The 17,168-nt window shown below is 48.0% G+C and overlaps 1 protein-coding gene across 1 annotated transcript in view; it reads left to right on the top strand.

Annotated features, from left to right (window-relative positions):
• The first annotated feature begins 2,022 nt into the window (after window positions 1-2,022).
• Window positions 2,023-17,168, top strand: part of LOC144942721 (ephexin-1-like) — a 39,715-nt gene continuing 24,569 nt past the window's right edge. The window contains exons 1-2 of the mRNA XM_078869587.1: window positions 2,023-2,137; window positions 6,614-7,125. Of these exons, the coding sequence (XP_078725713.1) occupies window positions 6,627-7,125 (499 nt within the window). The 5' untranslated portion in view covers window positions 2,023-2,137; window positions 6,614-6,626. The remainder of the gene's footprint in view (window positions 2,138-6,613; window positions 7,126-17,168) is intronic.

The raw sequence follows: 17,168 nt of genomic DNA, 5'->3' as shown, positions 1-17,168 counted from the left end.
AGCAAGCCGCTGGGCACCGATCAAAGTGCAGCGTCAAACAGGCTCCAGAAAAAAGCCTCGCTGAGCTCGCAAGATCTGACAGGTTGCATTCGGGATGGTTTTGGTCGCGGGCATTTACGATTGGCCATATTTACACACCTGACAGAATAGATGCGTTATTTGGTGATGATGCTGCTGCTGCGTTGGCAGTGGGTGCACAAGCACGACTAACAAACAAAAAACCTAACTGAACATATTTGTAAATAATACTGCATTAAAAGGAAAAAAAATATATAGCCAAAATTTTGGGCAGTGGACCTGCTTCATAACACAAATTAATGTATAGCTTAGTTTGGTGATGTAAATATAATTATATTTTTTTCATTGACAGTATTTGTGGCTGTTTTGGTGGCTCTGCATGCGTTTTTTGTTTAGCGTCATCTACCTAAGGGCCATTCCTGTAGCACGGCCGTAGACAAATGTTTAACAGGTCAAAACATGTGACTCCAAGCAAGGAATCCCAGAGAGGCATATGGTCAGCAATGGTGCGCGGACCATAACACTGCGTAACTCATGAGGATTCATGACTGAATATAACAGCAAGCAGCGTGTGTTGATGCCATTCCAACTTTAACACCAAATTCATTAAACAAATTAAGTCCAGTGGCCAGCAGTGGTCTCTTTTGTGGACAACTGTCGGCCCTTTTGAAAATACAACAGGGCAAGGGGGTGCACGTGAGAATATTTATTTGATGTACCGCATGTGTTGGAGGTTACACTTTTAAGGGTGTACGCAATGGCGGAGCCAGGATTTTCAGGTAAGGGGGGGGCAACCCCTCCAGCAATGAAAAATGTTAGAGGAGTTGTTAGTAAATAAGGACTGGTCCTTTGATTTTTATTTGACACGTGTGCGGCGATGGCGCAGCCATCGATCGAGGGTCGAATTCGAACCGTGTGTGATCGGCATCGCGCTGGCTGAAGGTGTTGATGCCTTCAGGGAAGTCGTGTACTGTATACGCAACTGCGCACAATTCTGAGTCCCTTATAACTGCTTTGCCATTACCTATTGCCAATTATGGACTCAGACTATTGTCCTATCATCTCATAGAGTCCCTGGCACGTAATAATATGCTACACAGTGGCAGTGGGGGTCGCAAAATGCCAATTTATTACTAATAAACCCCAATGATCCGATCGAAATTGGGGATTTCGATCGGATCATTGGGGGTGGGGGGGCACGTGCCACCGCACCCCCCCCCCCCCCCCACTGGCTCTGCCAGTGGGTGGACGTGCACACAAGCCCCCCCTTTGTCCATCCACTGCTGGATGAGGCCTTGCTCGTGCCAGGCAGGTCGTGGGGGAATTATGTGACCATATTTGTCCACGCTGGCCAATGTGGGGAGCATAGATGTTGGAGCATGGAACAGTAGTGCAATAGATTTTTCCCTTCTGCCCTCTGCTGCCTGGTGTTCATCCGTACCTCTAATTAGCACCGTTGGCTACGTATGGTGCGAAAGAAGTTTAACCCGCACCACCGATTAGCACGGTTGGCTACGTACGCTGCTAAAGAAGTTCAACATACATACCATAGTGTCCAGGCTCAAACCAGCTTAGCTTCCAGGATCTGACGAGATCAGGGGCACAGTTCGTGCGCTTTGATCACAGGCAAACCATTTTGAAACTGTGCTCGTGGATGCTCTGTTACTCTTGAGCACCGCCGGTGCCACAAATACACGAGGTTTACTCTGCCGCGTCTATAGATAGCAACGCCCAAGCGGCTCGGGCGTTCTCCTTGAAATAGAACTTGACGGCGGCGTGCCATCTGCGGTGCGCCGCCCCAGCACGCCCGTGTGAATTTCTGCCCGGATTGCTGCCGAGGGAGCTTGCCTTGGCGAACGCTCCGCCAAGTCGGCGGCTCGCTATCCGTTGTCGCCGCTCGTCCCCTATCGAAGTTTCAAGTCCGAGGGCCTGTCTGTGTCGGAGGTCTCGGTGGGTCATGGCTGGTGCACCTTGGCGTAACTCAAGCTTCTAGAACTCCACCCGCCCCCCCTCCTCCTCTTTCCCCTTCTCCGTTTCTGGATGACCTGGCACATGCTGAAGGCACGGAGACGGCCAACTCAACGGAGCCCCCTCTGCCGTACCTCTCCATACTGTGTCTGTACGTACGTACGCCTCGTATAACTCTTTTACTGCTCGCACAATAGGTGAGAGATTATCTAAGTGAACCTGTGTAAGGAATATAAAAATAACTCGACACATTCGTCAATACCACTGTGTGTGTGTGGCCTTAAAAGGAACATGTGTAAAATAGTTAATGTCTAGAGCAATGGTCCTTATTTACATACTTTTATTTTTTTTCCCTTTTAAGGCCGCACAGTGTTATTAACAAGTGTGTTGAGGCTTGTATGTATGTTGAACTTCTTTCGCACTGTACGTAGCCAACCGTGCTAATCGGAGTTTCGTGGAAGGGCGACAAAACTAAACGCAAAAGTCAGTTCAAAGGAAATGAGTTTTCAATCTGGATGATTGAAAAGTGCATAGCTCCAAGGGCTTCCTAACATCGGAAGGAAGAGCATTCCAGACGGCCGCAGAAGTGCATCTGAAAGCGTGCGATGCAGTGACCGTCTTAAATTCGATAGCCAGCCAGAAGACGCCACTGCCGCTGTTGTTGGTGCTTCCGCGAGGATGACCGGAGTTCGCGTGATGATGTTTGCCTGACATGCTTCTCAACGCGTTTGTGTGTTATACGTGTTTTTGTGCACCACTGCCAAGGTAACAGCATCACCAAACAAACCGTGCGAGGATTGACGGGTTGATTGTAAGTGCGTTATGAGCAGGGTTTTGTTTTCCCCCTGAATTTAGTAGGGAAAATGTATCTCTCAATTTGGGAAAGTCTCTCTCGTTGTAAAAAAAAAAGTTGAACAAACTATATTGTGAAGAAGAAGGCCATTCAGTTCCTCAATTGTTATATCTCTTCGTAAATCTTGGTAACATTAAAATAACCCTCTTATACTTTTTGACTCGCCTGTTATACATAAGCTGTTTTAATTGTGTTTTAACTGTGTTTTAATTTGCTGTCTGGATGTCTCGTGTCTTCCTCTTTCTTCTTGGTGTTCTCTGTCGGTGATTGTGTATGTCCGTCCATCTTTTTTCTAACCTGTTAGTCTGTCTGTAGTTGTGATTTTATAATTATGATTTTGATCTTGCATATGGCAGCAATACGTTCAGAAGCTAAATGGCGATATGGAGGTCTGCTAGCCACGAGAGGGCTTTCAGGAGAGAGAGAGTTTGGTAGTTTTGCTCTTTCTCCTCTGTTGAGGGAGTGCAGACGACAGTGGTTTGCTTATAAGGTCCGTAGTTTGGGTTGTATGGCCACAGTCGCACTGTGGCTTTCCTTTAATGTATCTCTGAGTCTCTGTGTGTCTATGAGTGTATCTCAATGAGTCTCTGTGCGTCTCTATGAGTGTATCTCTATGAGTTTCTGTGTGTCTCTATGAGTGTATTTTTATGTGTCTCTATGGGTTTACATGTGGTCCATAAATTTTGATTTAAAGCTTTCGTGACTGCAGGGATTCATATTCTTGGTTCTTTCAGTAAAGTCGCATAGAAGGGGAAAAAATAAATAAAGGTTTATTATTTTATTTGATTTTTATTATTTTATTATTTGCCTTCTTCTTCGTGACTTTACCGAAAGAACCAAGAATATGTGGTCCATAGATTTGTTTGCATGGCCACAGTCCCACTGCGGTTTGTCTATATTTTAATGTTTATGAAGGAGATGTGCACATCGGCAAAATGGAAGTCGTTAATTCAAATCCAAATGATTCTGATGTTGAACTGAAATGGCTTCATTTTGGTTAAATATTGAAAAATTATTCGACCTGTGCATGATGATGATGACAATACAATGTTAATGTTACGTGTAATATTGAAGCATAAGGAGTAGATGGAGAAAGTTGTTTGACTCCCTTTGTGTATTTATCAGCAAGTTAAAATGTATTTTTTTGTTCAACGATCTTATTTAATAAAGACGACAAGAAACGCGAGGCGAGCTATCGTCGGCACATCTTGTACTCCGAAGAAGGGGCGCCACTGCCGAAAATGACGTCGTAAAAATGTTTATTTTTATTTTAAGGCGGCAGTGTTATTGACGCATTTTTTGTTTGTTTGTTCACACATTGAGACGAAAGGCGCGCCCGGTACAAATACGCCGATCGATGTTGGGGCGGGTAGAGGGGGAACAGAAACTCCGCGAGAATTCAAATTCGCCGTGACGACGCCGCTGTACGAAGGGGTTGTGGGGGAGACGTTGGACTCCTTGCCCCAGTCAAGTGGGGACCCACACGTGGGAGGGGGGTACGTTCGTTTGATTCGTTATTTTGTGCTTTTGCACCACCAAAGAAAAAAGTTATTCGATAATTACATTTGTTGGGTCTTCTTTCAGATTAAATTAGAAGATACTATGTTATTATTTGATGTACTATGGGTTATTATCAGTGGGTTTATTATTTGGCTTTGTGCTTGGGAAGGACACGTGAGCAGAAGAGGAGATGGCCGGCGATGTTCGCCTCCTTTGGCAACCAAATGAGCGAACGTCCCCGGAGAGAACGTCCACCGAGGAGATTGACCAATGGGATCGGCTCGTGCAGCTGCAAGGCAGATCATTACATCACAGGGCCATGAGAGATAGTGACGGCCTTGGCAAACCTTCATCTAGCTTAGGAATGATCATGGCTGATGATGACTATGACTATTATGTATTGGTGTATCCATCATACCCAAGTTGAAGTTTGCTGTTTATAGAGTTCACAAGAATCTACTCTTCTAGCGTGCGGATTCCTTTAGCTCCTCCACAGGAAGAGGCCGGTTAGCCGTAAACCCAATAATTTTTAACCGGGGGATGTTACCTCAGCTATGGACTCTGACAGGTTGTTAAATGGAGAGGGAACCTTTGAAGTTTATGGTGCGCACCATCTTTACGAGCTCGTGCTAGTAAGAGCTATAACGTCCCAGGGATTTTAGCGGCATCTGTATGGAAATCTCCATCCCAGTGAGAACAGCAACTTTTTTCTTCTGAGCTATTAACCGTTTCCTGTTCCGATATGTCTACAAGTTGCAGAGTGGGCGGTCCCGTTCACCGCCGAATCTCGGAATGCGCAAACGGTTCAGCATTCATTTTATTTAGAGAAGAGAAACGTAGCGACACGACCACACTCTATGATAGCTGGTGCCAAACTGTGTCACACGCCCTCCCGCATGGCCTTGTGAGAGCCTCGGTACCGATAAAAACATTTTTAGTTTTTCTTCCGGTTCTGTTCCGATGATGTCCACGTACGTCATGGGAATGGGAAAGGGTTAAGTATTCAAGTCCGTCCTTGGGTGTTCCCTCCGGGTTTGGAGGTCAACGGTCAATAAATGGCAGAGCATCCTCTTGGCACAAACTCACCTGATGTTCCCCATGCTGGGCAGGTGCTCGTTAATCGATGTCATCCCCCCCCCCTCCCACCGCATCCGTCTTTGTCTTCCTGTTAGCCGTCTGGCTTCGATTTTCCCATGATGGCAGGGCAGAAGCATAGCCTGTGCAGCCTCATGGTTTTTTCTCCGGGTCCTCCGTTTTTTTTTACCCTCCGCATTTAGATTGACACGCATTTGGAGTATTTGTCTGCGATACATTTCCACGTGATAAGCCACTTCGTTGAGCTATCATTAGTGGCCAGGTCGCTTCTGAAAAAGAGCTATACAGCTCTGCGGGCCTTACCTGGTAAAATAGAAATAGTTAAAGTTAGTTACACATCCACAGTGAGTGCCACCTTCCTCTGACTGAATCCAACATTGTTCTTTGAAGTCAAACTGACAACTTCTTACACACAAGTCGGATATGTCAGTACCACAGCCTTTCCTCATGTACATAGAGGGTGGTGAGAGATGGAGCAGAAGGCATGATAGACAAAAGCGAGTCGTATTGCTCATTCTGTTTAGCGTTTGTCTAACATTTGTTTGAATTTTAACATTGACTTGGTCGTGCCCTCCATCCTCAAGTTTTGAGTGCCCTCCCCTCAGTAGTAATAGGTTTTTACCCTTTCAACTGGTACAAAAACTGACATCTTTATACGAGGCATCATGTTTGTAATAACCACAACACAAGCAGTCAAAATGCAAACAAAAATAAACAACTCTGATGATGATAATAATGATATGCACTGTCCTTGAAGTTAATTGGTCCACACCCGAGGCAGCTTTTCTTAGAGCCTAGTCTCCATTGGTGTTGGACCAGATGACGCCAAAAGACATTTTAACTGCTTGTGTTGTGGTTATTGCAAACATTATGCCTTGTATAAAGGTGTCAGTTTTTGTACCAGTTTAAAGGGTAAAAACCTATCACTATATTTTGCCACTGGTAAAGGAGGTCTCATAGTGCCCTCCCCTCCTTTAATCGAAGTCACACTACAGGGTTGCCCACAACTGAGATGTGAATTCACGTCCTTGCGAGCTCTCTACTCCAGCGCTTTAACCACAGTGCTAGAATGTGTTGCTATTGCCCCTGCAAATAATTAAAAATAACGGTTGGTTGTTTTTCATTTTTTTCGTGCGTGTGTGTGTGTGTGTTTTACTATCCTGCGTGCGTCACATGGAGGCTCAGCGGCGTTATGGATGAAGACCGGGAGCTGGACGGTCCCTCTGGCGGATCGCCGGCGGACGGAAAGGGGAGCGCTAACGCGTGGCGGCTGCGGTGGGCCTCCATGCCCCCGCAGAACCTTGAGTTCCAAGCGGCCAGCAACGACAGCTGCACTGTGGTCACGAGGAAAGTGGTACGGACCACTGTGGACGGCAAAGAACAGGTGGAAGACCACAGCTCCTCGGTGGATGTGAGAACAGGCGGCGGAGCCTTCGGCGGTCTGTTTGACACCGAGCTGGACGGACCGAGAAGGCAAATCGGTCGGCTGCGCAAGGAGCTGGAGCAAACGATGTTGAAGAGGTCTTCCTTCAGCTCCTCCGATGTCAAGGATTACGGCGACGGGGAGCAGGAGACGACGAGTTCTTTCGCCGTTCGACGCGGAGTCAATCGCCACACCTTCCATTCCAGGGCCGTGAGAAAGAAAGGCGAGGACTCCACCGGCAGTTTAAAGTACTCCCGGACTTCAAGAGGTAACGAGCTGTCTGGTTGAAGGAACGTGCGGACGTAATCTTAACACCAGGGGGGCACCCACACTGTGGAAGCTTGCGGTGTCGTCCTACTCGCGACTGGTTCCCTGTGATGTTTCGGTTAAACTATAACCTATGTTTATTTTAACCAGAAAAGGCCCACTGCAGACTCGAAAAAGACGAGGATTTATTGTCCCAAATGCTGTGGGTGTCTCTTAGCCACATCTACAAATGTTGGGTGATTGTCCCGACACCCATGGTGGTTGTTTAGCACTTACATTTTTTTCCTGAAAACATTCGTGGTTCAACACAAACAATGAAAGTGCATTGTATTTATTTTCTCAAGCGTCTCTAGCTGTGTTGTTGGCATTATTCCAAAACACACGCAACACAAAACTTGAACAGACAATTACTGAAGATCAGTTTAACACGTAGGCTTTCGCGACCAATATCATCCATAATAGAGGTTTGTTTTGGGTTAGATCGTGTAAATATAAATGTGCCGTTAAACCCGCCAGCCAACGAGTAAGGTTTGTCACGTAAACAGAACGTGCCAATTAGTTACTAGTACAGCACACCGGTGTGTTGGAGAGTGAACCCACATCATTTACAATTCGAGCACAACGTTTCGCCAGTAATTACAACCAGCATCATCAGGCAAACTGGCATGTTTTGTCTACATGACAAACCTTACTAATTGGCTGTGTCGGGTGGTGGTGGTTTAACGACACATTTGTATTTACGCGATCTAGCCCAAAAAAACTCTATTTATGAATTACTTAAGATGCCATTTAATACCAGCCGGATATATACACACACAGCACAGTAGATGAGCGGTTGACTTCTTGCTCAGATGAGCATTACAATACTCATCGCCACTCGCAGCCCCTGAGTTAACGGTGGAAATTTGCATCGAAGATAACTGCATTGGAAGTTAATGGACAAATTCCATCGGGGAGGGCATTATTTGGCATCGTATGGGATGAGGGATACGAGAGAACCCATAGAATACCCACCACGCATACGACGAGAGGGGGGTAACACTCCAAGCTCCGCACACATTGATTCAAGAATCTGTTGCTGCGCCGCCATCTCCTGCAGTGCCGTTTTGACTTGCACAATGCCTCCAGATTTTCACAAACGGTCCTCAAAGTTAGAACTCTAGAACCCCTCTTAACGACGGTAATTGGTTCCACATTAAGCGAGTATAGGAAATAGATGTTAAAGGTTTAATTCGTTTCGATAGCATCAGAAGTTGCCCTTTTTCACCCAAAAAAACGTCATTTATAACAGGGGTCCCCAACCCCCGGGTCGCGGACCGGTACCGGTCCGTGACCTGTTAGGAACCGGTCCGCACAGCAGCAGGAGGTGAGAGCGGTGAGTCCGCGCGTGGAACCCGCCCGATGTTTTATTATTATTTACCACTTCCGTCCGCGCCTCTTTCCCACACTGCGCACTTGTCGCAGTCACAGTGTTGGTAAGCCCACGAGCTCTAACCCCTAGTGGCCACAATGAGTAAGAAACAAACATCGCTGGAGAGCTTCTTTGAAAAGACCCAATGATGATCCCCCCCCCCGTCCATGAAAAAATTGTCTTCCACGAAACCGGTCCCTGGTGCCAAAAAGGTTGGGGACCGGTGATTTATAAAATGTAAACTATGGATATTAATGCATGAAGATGCTAACAACGTTATGAACACATAATATTTAAATAAACATGGTTAGATCGCGTAAGCCCATCGTTAACAGGGGAGTGGTCGGTAAGCGAACACATTGGGCTCTACGGAGGTAACTACACTACTATACACTTCCATTATACACTACACTATAGACTACACTATACACTACACTATACACTACACTATACACTACACTATACACTAGACTATACACTACACATTGGGCTCTATGGGGGCTCTTCGTTAAGCGATTAGTCGTTAACAGAGGTGGCCGTGAAGAGGGGTTCTATTCTACACCGCTATACACTACACCACTTTACACTACACTATACACTACACCACTATACACTACACTATACACTACACCACTATACACTACACTATACACTACTATACACTACACTATACACTACACCACTTTACACTACACTATACACTACACTACTATACACTACACTATACACTACACCACTTTACACTACACTACACTACACCACTATACACTACACTATACACTACACTACTATACACTACACTATACACTACACCACTATACACTACACTATACACTACACTACTATACACTACACTATACACTACACCACTATACACTACACTATACACTACACTACTATACACTACACTATACACTACACCACTTTACACTACACTATACACTACACTACTATACACTACACTATACACTACACCACTTTACACTACACTATACACTACACTACTATACACTACACTATACACTACACCACTATACACTACACTATACACTACACTACTATACACTACACTATACACTACACCACTATACACTACACTATACACTACACTACTATACACTACACTATACACTACACCACTATACACTACACTATACACTACGCTACTATACACTACACTATACACTACACTACTATACACTACACTATACACTACACCACTATACACTACACTATACACTACACTACTATACACTACACTATACACTACACCACTTTACACTACACTATACACTACACTACTATACACTACACTATACACTACACCACTTTACACTACACTATACACTACACCACTATACACTACACTATACACTACACTACTATACACTACACTATACACTACACCACTTTACACTACACTATACACTACACCACTATACACTACACTGCTGTACACTACACCACTATACACGACACTGCTATACTATACACTGCACTGCTGTACACTACACTATGCACTACACATTGGACTCTATGGAGGCCCGTTGTAAAGCGGATTAGTCGTTAGCAGGGAGGGTCAAGGGAGGTTCTACTGTACTGAAATATACGATGCATCGCCTATGTATTTCAGCCGCACAGATGCGATGGAATACAAATTTGATTTGCACAGCATCCAAATGCAGCTGTATCACAAGACGGCCGTATAAAAATATATATCGCGCCACATGGTGAGTCACCGACGCGTATATTTCAACGAGAGGTGACGTCATAGATCAGAGAAATATCTTGAGCCTGGATCTGGACAGGGGCTATGTGTTAGCAAAAACAACGTTTTAGCAAAAACAATGTTTTAGCAAAAACAATGTTTCAGCAAAAATTACCCGAGATTTGGACCTGCTGGACGTGTAATGTGGTCTGACCGGTATTTTGGTTTTCGTTTACTAAGCTCGTAATAGAGGACACGAGACAGAGACTTGGTGTGTATTCTTGGGTTTTTTGGTAAAGTCGCGTAGATAGGTTCAAAGAAAATAAAAAAAAATAACAATTGTTATTTTCCTTGAACCCATCTACGTGACTTTACCGAAAGACCCAAGAATATGAATTCCTGCAGTCACGAAAGCTTTAAGTCAAGATTTAAACTTCGTGTGGTTTGTGTGTGAGTCACAAGCGCAAGGCATCGGCAATCTGTTGTCCAGGAAGCCGGAGGTGAATCTAGAAACTTCCCAGGGGGGGGAAGGGGAGGGGGTAGTTTGGGGGGTGGGGCCCGACCTGTCCTGATATTACCATCTTTATGCGTGCACGTTTAATTTCTTTCGTACCGTACGCAGCCAACCGTGCTAATCGGAGGTGCGGGGGAAGGACAACAAACTAAACACAAAAAAGCAGCTCTAAAGAAATTCGTTTTCAATCGAGGTGATTCAAAAGTGCACAGCTCCAGTGGCTTCCTGATATCGGACGGAAGAGCGTTCCAGACGGCCGCAGAAGCGCGTCTGAAAGAGCGCGACGTCTTTGTTCCACAGCCAGCCAACAGCCACTGCTGCGAGGATGACCGGAGGTCGCACGATGGTTTATGCTCCTTGACGAGATCAGCGAGGTATTGTGGTTTTATCTGTGACAAGCAGTCATTTAAAATAGGGCCCTACATTAATTAAACAGAATCATCATCCAATGTATTTTTACCATTTTTGGGGGGCTCAGGTTGCGTTGGGGGGGGTGGTCGAGTGGTGGAGGGGGTGGGAATTGTCCCCCAACCTGTTGGATCTGCTCCTGTCAGGAGCCAACTTGGTTTTTACCCCAGGTATTTTTGTTTTAACAAATGTATATCCCCTGCCAAGCGTGCATTCCAAAAGAAATTCCACCCTGGTGCCCAAGGTTGTCACAAGCCCATTGTGTTGGCTCAATCCGTGCTGCACTCTTGTGAGTGATCAAAGGTTCCCGGCAAAGTAAACAGCCGAGTGTGCGCTGTGTGTGTGTGTGACCGGTGTGTGTGTGTGTGACCGGTGTGTGTGTGTGTGACCGGTGTGTGTGTGACCGGTGTGTGTGTGACCGGTGTGTGTGTGTGACCGGTGTGTGTGTGTGACCGGTGTGTGTGTGTGACCGGTGTGTGTGTGTGTGACCGGTGTGTGTGTGTGTGACCGGTGTGTGTGTGTGACCGGTGTGTGTGTGTGTGACCGGTGTGTGTGTGTGTGACCGGTGTGTGTGTGTGTGACCGGTGTGTGTGTGTGACCGGTGTGTGTGTGACCGGTGTGTGTGTGTGTGACCGGTGTGTGTGTGTGTGTGACCGGTGTGTGTGTGTGTGTGACCGGTGTGTGTGTGTGTGACCGGTGTGTGTGTGTGTGACCGGTGTGTGTGTGTGTGACCGGTGTGTGTGTGTGTGACCGGTGTGTGTGTGTGTGACCGGTGTGTGTGTGTGACCGGTGTGTGTGTGTGACCGGTGTGTGTGTGTGTGTGACCGGTGTGTGTGTGTGTGTGTGTGTGTGACCGGTGTGTGTGTGTGACCGGTGTGTGTGTGTGACCGGTGTGTGTGTGTGACCGGTGTGTGTGTGTGACCGGTGTGTGTGTGTGTGACCGGTGTGTGTGTGTGTGTGTGTGACCGGTGTGTGTGTGTGACCGGTGTGTGTGTGTGACCGGTGTGTGTGTGTGACCGGTGTGTGTGTGTGTGTGACCGGTGTGTGTGTGTGACCGGTGTGTGTGTGTGTGTGACCGGTGTGTGTGTGTGACCGGTGTGTGTGTGTGACCGGTGTGTGTGTGTGACCGGTGTGTGTGTGTGACCGGTGTGTGTGTGTGTGACCGGTGTGTGTGTGTGACCGGTGTGTGTGTGTGTGTGTGACCGGTGTGTGTGTGTGACCGGTGTGTGTGTGTGACCGGTGTGTGTGTGTGACCGGTGTGTGTGTGTGTGACCGGTGTGTGTGTATGTGACCGGTGTGTGTGTGTGACCGGTGTGTGTGTGTGACCGGTGTGTGTGTGTGACCGGTGTGTGTGTGTGACCGGTGTGTGTGTGTGTGACTGCTGTGTGTGTGTGTGACTGCTGTGTGTGTGTGTGACCGGTGTGTGTGTGTGTGACCGGTGTGTGTGTGTGACCGGTGTGTGTGTGTGTGTGACCGGTGTGTGTGTGTGACCGGTGTGTGTGTGTGACCGGTGTGTGTGTGTGTGTGACCGGTGTGTGTGTGTGACCGGTGTGTGTGTGTGACCGGTGTGTGTGTGTGTGTGACCGGTGTGTGTGTGTGTGTGACCGGTGTGTGTGACCGGTGTGTGTGTGTGACCGGTGTGTGTGTGTGACCGGTGTGTGTGTGTGTGACCGGTGTGTGTGTGTGTGACCGGTGTGTGTGTGTGTGACCGGTGTGTGTGTGTGTGACCGGTGTGTGTGTGTGTGACCGGTGTGTGTGTGTGTGACCGGTGTGTGTGTGTGTGATTGGTGTGTGTGTGTGACCGGTGTGTGTGTGTGTGACCGGTGTGTGTGTGTGACCGGTGTGTGTGTGTGTGACCGGTGTGTGTGACCGGTGTGTGTGTGTGTGACCGGTGTGTGTGTGTGTGACCGGTGTGTGCGTGTGTGACCGGTGTGTGTGTGTGACCGGTGTGTGTGTGACCGGTGTGTGTGTGTGTGACCGGTGTGTGTGTGACTGGTGTGTGTGTGTGTGACCGGTGTGTGTGTGTGTGATTGGTGTGTGTGTGTGACCGGTGTGTGTGTGTGACCGGTGTGTGTGTGTGACCGGTGTGTGTGTGTGTGACCGGTGTGTGTGTGTGACCGGTGTGTGTGTGTGACCGGTGTGTGTGTGTGACCGGTGTGTGTGTGTGACCGGTGTGTGTGTGTGACCGGTGTGTGTGTGTGTGACCGGTGTGTGTGTGACCGGTGTGTGTGTGTGTGACCGGTGTGTGTGTGTGTGTGTGACCGGTGTGTGTGTGTGTGACCGGTGTGTGTGTGTGTGACCGGTGTGTGTGTGTGTGACCGGTGTGTGTGTGTGTGACCGGTGTGTGTGTGTGTGACCGGTGTGTGTGTGTGACCGGTGTGTGTGTGTGACCGGTGTGTGTGTGTGACCGGTGTGTGTGTGACCAGTGTGTGTGTGTGTGACCGGTGTGTGTGTGTGTGACCGGTGTGTGTGTGTGACCGGTGTGTGTGTGTGTGTGACCGGTGTGTGTGTGTGTGTGTGACCGGTGTGTGTGTGTGACCGGTGTGTGTGTGTGACCGGTGTGTGTGTGTGACCGGTGTGTGTGTGTGTGACCGGTGTGTGTGTGTGACCGGTGTGTGTGTGTGTGACCGGTGTGTGTGTGTGTGTGACCGGTGTGTGTGTGTGACCGGTGTGTGTGTGTGTGACCGGTGTGTGTGTGTGTGACCGGTGTGTGTGTGTGTGACCGGTGTGTGTGTGTGTGACCGGTGTGTGTGTGTGACCGGTGTGTGTGTGTGTGACCGGTGTGTGTGTGTGTGACCGGTGTGTGTGTGTGTGACCGGTGTGTGTGTGTGACCGGTGTGTGTGTGTGACCGGTGTGTGTGTGTGTGACCGGTGTGTGTGTGTGACCGGTGTGTGTGTGTGTGACCGGTGTGTGTGTGTGTGACCGGTGTGTGTGTGTGTGTGACCGGTGTGTGTGTGTGACCGGTGTGTGTGACCGGTGTGTGTGTGTGACCGGTGTGTGTGTGTGTGACCGGTGTGTGTGTGTGTGACCGGTGTGTGTGTGTGACCGGTGTGTGTGTGTGTGACCGGTGTGTGTGTGTGTGACCGGTGTGTGTGTGTGTGACCGGTGTGTGTGTGTGTGACCGGTGTGTGTGTGTGTGTGACCGGTGTGTGTGTGTGACCGGTGTGTGTGTGTGACCGGTGTGTGTGTGACCGGTGTGTGTGTGTGTGACCGGTGTGTGTGTGTGTGACCGGTGTGTGTGTGTGACCGGTGTGTGTGTGTGTGTGTGACCGGTGTGTGTGTGTGTGACCGGTGTGTGTGTGTGACTGGTGTGTGTGTGTGACTGGTGTGTGTGTGTGACCGGTGTGTGTGTGTGACCGGTGTGTGTGTGTGTGACCGGTGTGTGTGTGTGTGACCGGTGTGTGTGTGTGACCGGTGTGTGTGTGTGACCGGTGTGTGTGTGTGACCGGTGTGTGTGTGTGACCGGTGTGTGTGTGTGACGTGTGTGTGTGTGTGACGTGTGTGTGTGTGTGTGACCGGTGTGTGTGTGTGACCGGTGTGTGTGTGTGACCGGTGTGTGTGTGTGACCGGTGTGTGTGTGTGACCGGTGTGTGTGTGTGACCGGTGTGTGTGTGTGACCGGTGTGTGTGTGTGACCGGTGTGTGTGTGTGACCGGTGTGTGTGTGTGTGTGTGACCGGTGTGTGTGTGTGTGACCGGTGTGTGTGTGTGTGTGACCGGTGTGTGTGTGTGACCGGTGTGTGTGTGTGTGACCGGTGTGTGTGTGTGTGACCGGTGTGTGTGTGTGACCGGTGTGTGTGTGTGTGTGACCGGTGTGTGTGTGTGTGTGACCGGTGTGTGTGTGTGTGTGACCGGTGTGTGTGTGTGACCGGTGTGTGTGTGTGTGACCGGTGTGTGTGTGTGTGACCGGTGTGTGTGTGTGACCGAGTGGAAAGCAGCAGCAGCAGGGTCTTGAGGCTCAGCAGAGATAGAGGGAGGGGAGGGAGGTTAGCTGAGCGCACGCGTTTTCACATTCGAGACACTTGCTATGAACGCGCTTGTGACCACGCTAATTTGGCTGTGCCGCCGCGCCCGTCGCTGCTATAAAAAAAAAATCAACAATCGGTACAGCTTGCTCTATATATGTCAGCAGCGTCAGCTCTCGCCTCTAGTTCCAGGAGTACATCCACTCTGGGAGTTTTCCCCGGTCTCTGTTCCTACGCAGAGTGATTAACGTTGCCCCCTCCCGCACACCAGCAATCTGAACGGCGATGTCTGTAGCTTCACCATCGGCGCTTTCTCCACTACACAGCCCAAGCGGATTCCCAGGAGAAACCTGCTCTGGTGGGAGTTGAGCCTCTGCTGTTGCCTTCCATTTAGGATGAGCATGGACCAACCAGAGGATTCCCCTTAGAAACTTCGGGGTGTCACCTTCTTCTCTAAGTGCTCCGAGGTCGCAAGGCTCATTCCCGGGGTGATCAAACCCTCTGATATTTGTACACGCTTTCTATTAACTCACTCTGTCTGTTGTTGTTGTTGTATCCTTAAATCTTGTAACTCAATTTTAACCCACTTCCCAATATGGTATCGACTGCAAACTTGGTATACTTATGTCTTACTGATGACAATACTATATTCTATCATAAAAATATTATATTTTTAAACATTCTTTTTTCTATGTTATGTTTCGGCCTGGGTCTAATTGTCCACGCTCAACTCACGTTGGCTGTAATTGGCCACGGTCCCTTACGTTATGGCAAGCTTCGGGGCCACTTCCTGGAGTCGTGGAGTTCTGCCATTACTTGCACGGTACATTTCTTTAAAGCGTGTTAAAAAAAAGTTTTTTAAATATTACTTATTTATTCCACACACTGCCCCCCAAAATACACTGGGGCCTGACACACAGGTCACTTGTTATGCAGGGACTAGGTGTGGTTGCAATGATGAAACTCACAAACCAGATTTTCCGGTTGTCATTCTGCAGAGATTGCTAATTTTCTCGGGGTCTGGTATTAACCCATCAGCTGTAAGAAATACGCTTCAGAATTGCAGGCGTGGAGATTGATGTGAAATCAAACCGATTCGTTCTTGTGGTTATAAATAAGTATAACCCGTAAAAACAAACTTTTTCACTATAAATCTTTTATATGCGTGGCGGCTAGAGTCCTCTCGTCCTCTGGCTTGAGATGGCTGCCACCTATGGGTCAGATGATTGCATTGCACCATTAAGCAATTGGTAATTAAATATAATATTTTTGTCCTAAAAAGTGTAACATTTTGGAAAAAAAATTTCACGAACATTAATTGTCACGCACAACGAGTTTGTGTGGAAAATGTCAGCTCGATTTGATCACGGGAAGTGGGTTAAAAAACGACCGAAAGATTTGCACGGTCCTAAGCAAGCAAGCGAACTTAATATAAAGGATTTTTTTAAAAATGGGAAGCTGCTTGTGGTGAGATGGTTGGCACGTTGGACTTGTAATCCAGTGGTCGTCAGTTTGATCAAATCTCGTGGGGGGTGGTGGGGGGGTGACGTTTCTTAAATCGCCCCTCGCCTGTCCACCTTGCAGCATGAAAGGGGACACCACAGTTCGTCCCACGTCCGACCGCATGGGCTCATACGCAGACTAATTTCTTTAGAACTCCTTTTTGTGTTTGGTTTGTTGTCTGTCCTATTGCGAGGGCGATATTGGCACACAAAATGAAGACTGGTTGATTGCCGCACCTCCGATGAGCACGGTTGGCTACGTACGGCGCGAAAGAATTTCAACAAACTTACACATGAGTGAATTAAAACCTCGTATAGCGAAACATTTTACGGTCGAAATAGATGAGCCGCATACACGCGATATCGCACAAACCGAACCCGCACGTAAGGCGAGGGAAAGCTGTATTATTTAAGTTGGATCTCTGAAAGTTTATGACCAGGATGTGTATAATCAACAAGAATTAAACGCACCCTGTTTCTTAACCGAGTCTTCATTATAGTCGTGGATGAGGGTGGGGGGGTCATCGTTTTACAGAG

This window comes from Lampetra fluviatilis, chromosome 28 (genome assembly GCF_964198595.1).
Source record: "Lampetra fluviatilis chromosome 28, kcLamFluv1.1, whole genome shotgun sequence".
In the NCBI taxonomy this organism is placed as follows: Eukaryota; Metazoa; Chordata; class Hyperoartia; order Petromyzontiformes; family Petromyzontidae; genus Lampetra; species Lampetra fluviatilis.
This window is presented reverse-complemented; position numbering and strand designations above follow the sequence as displayed.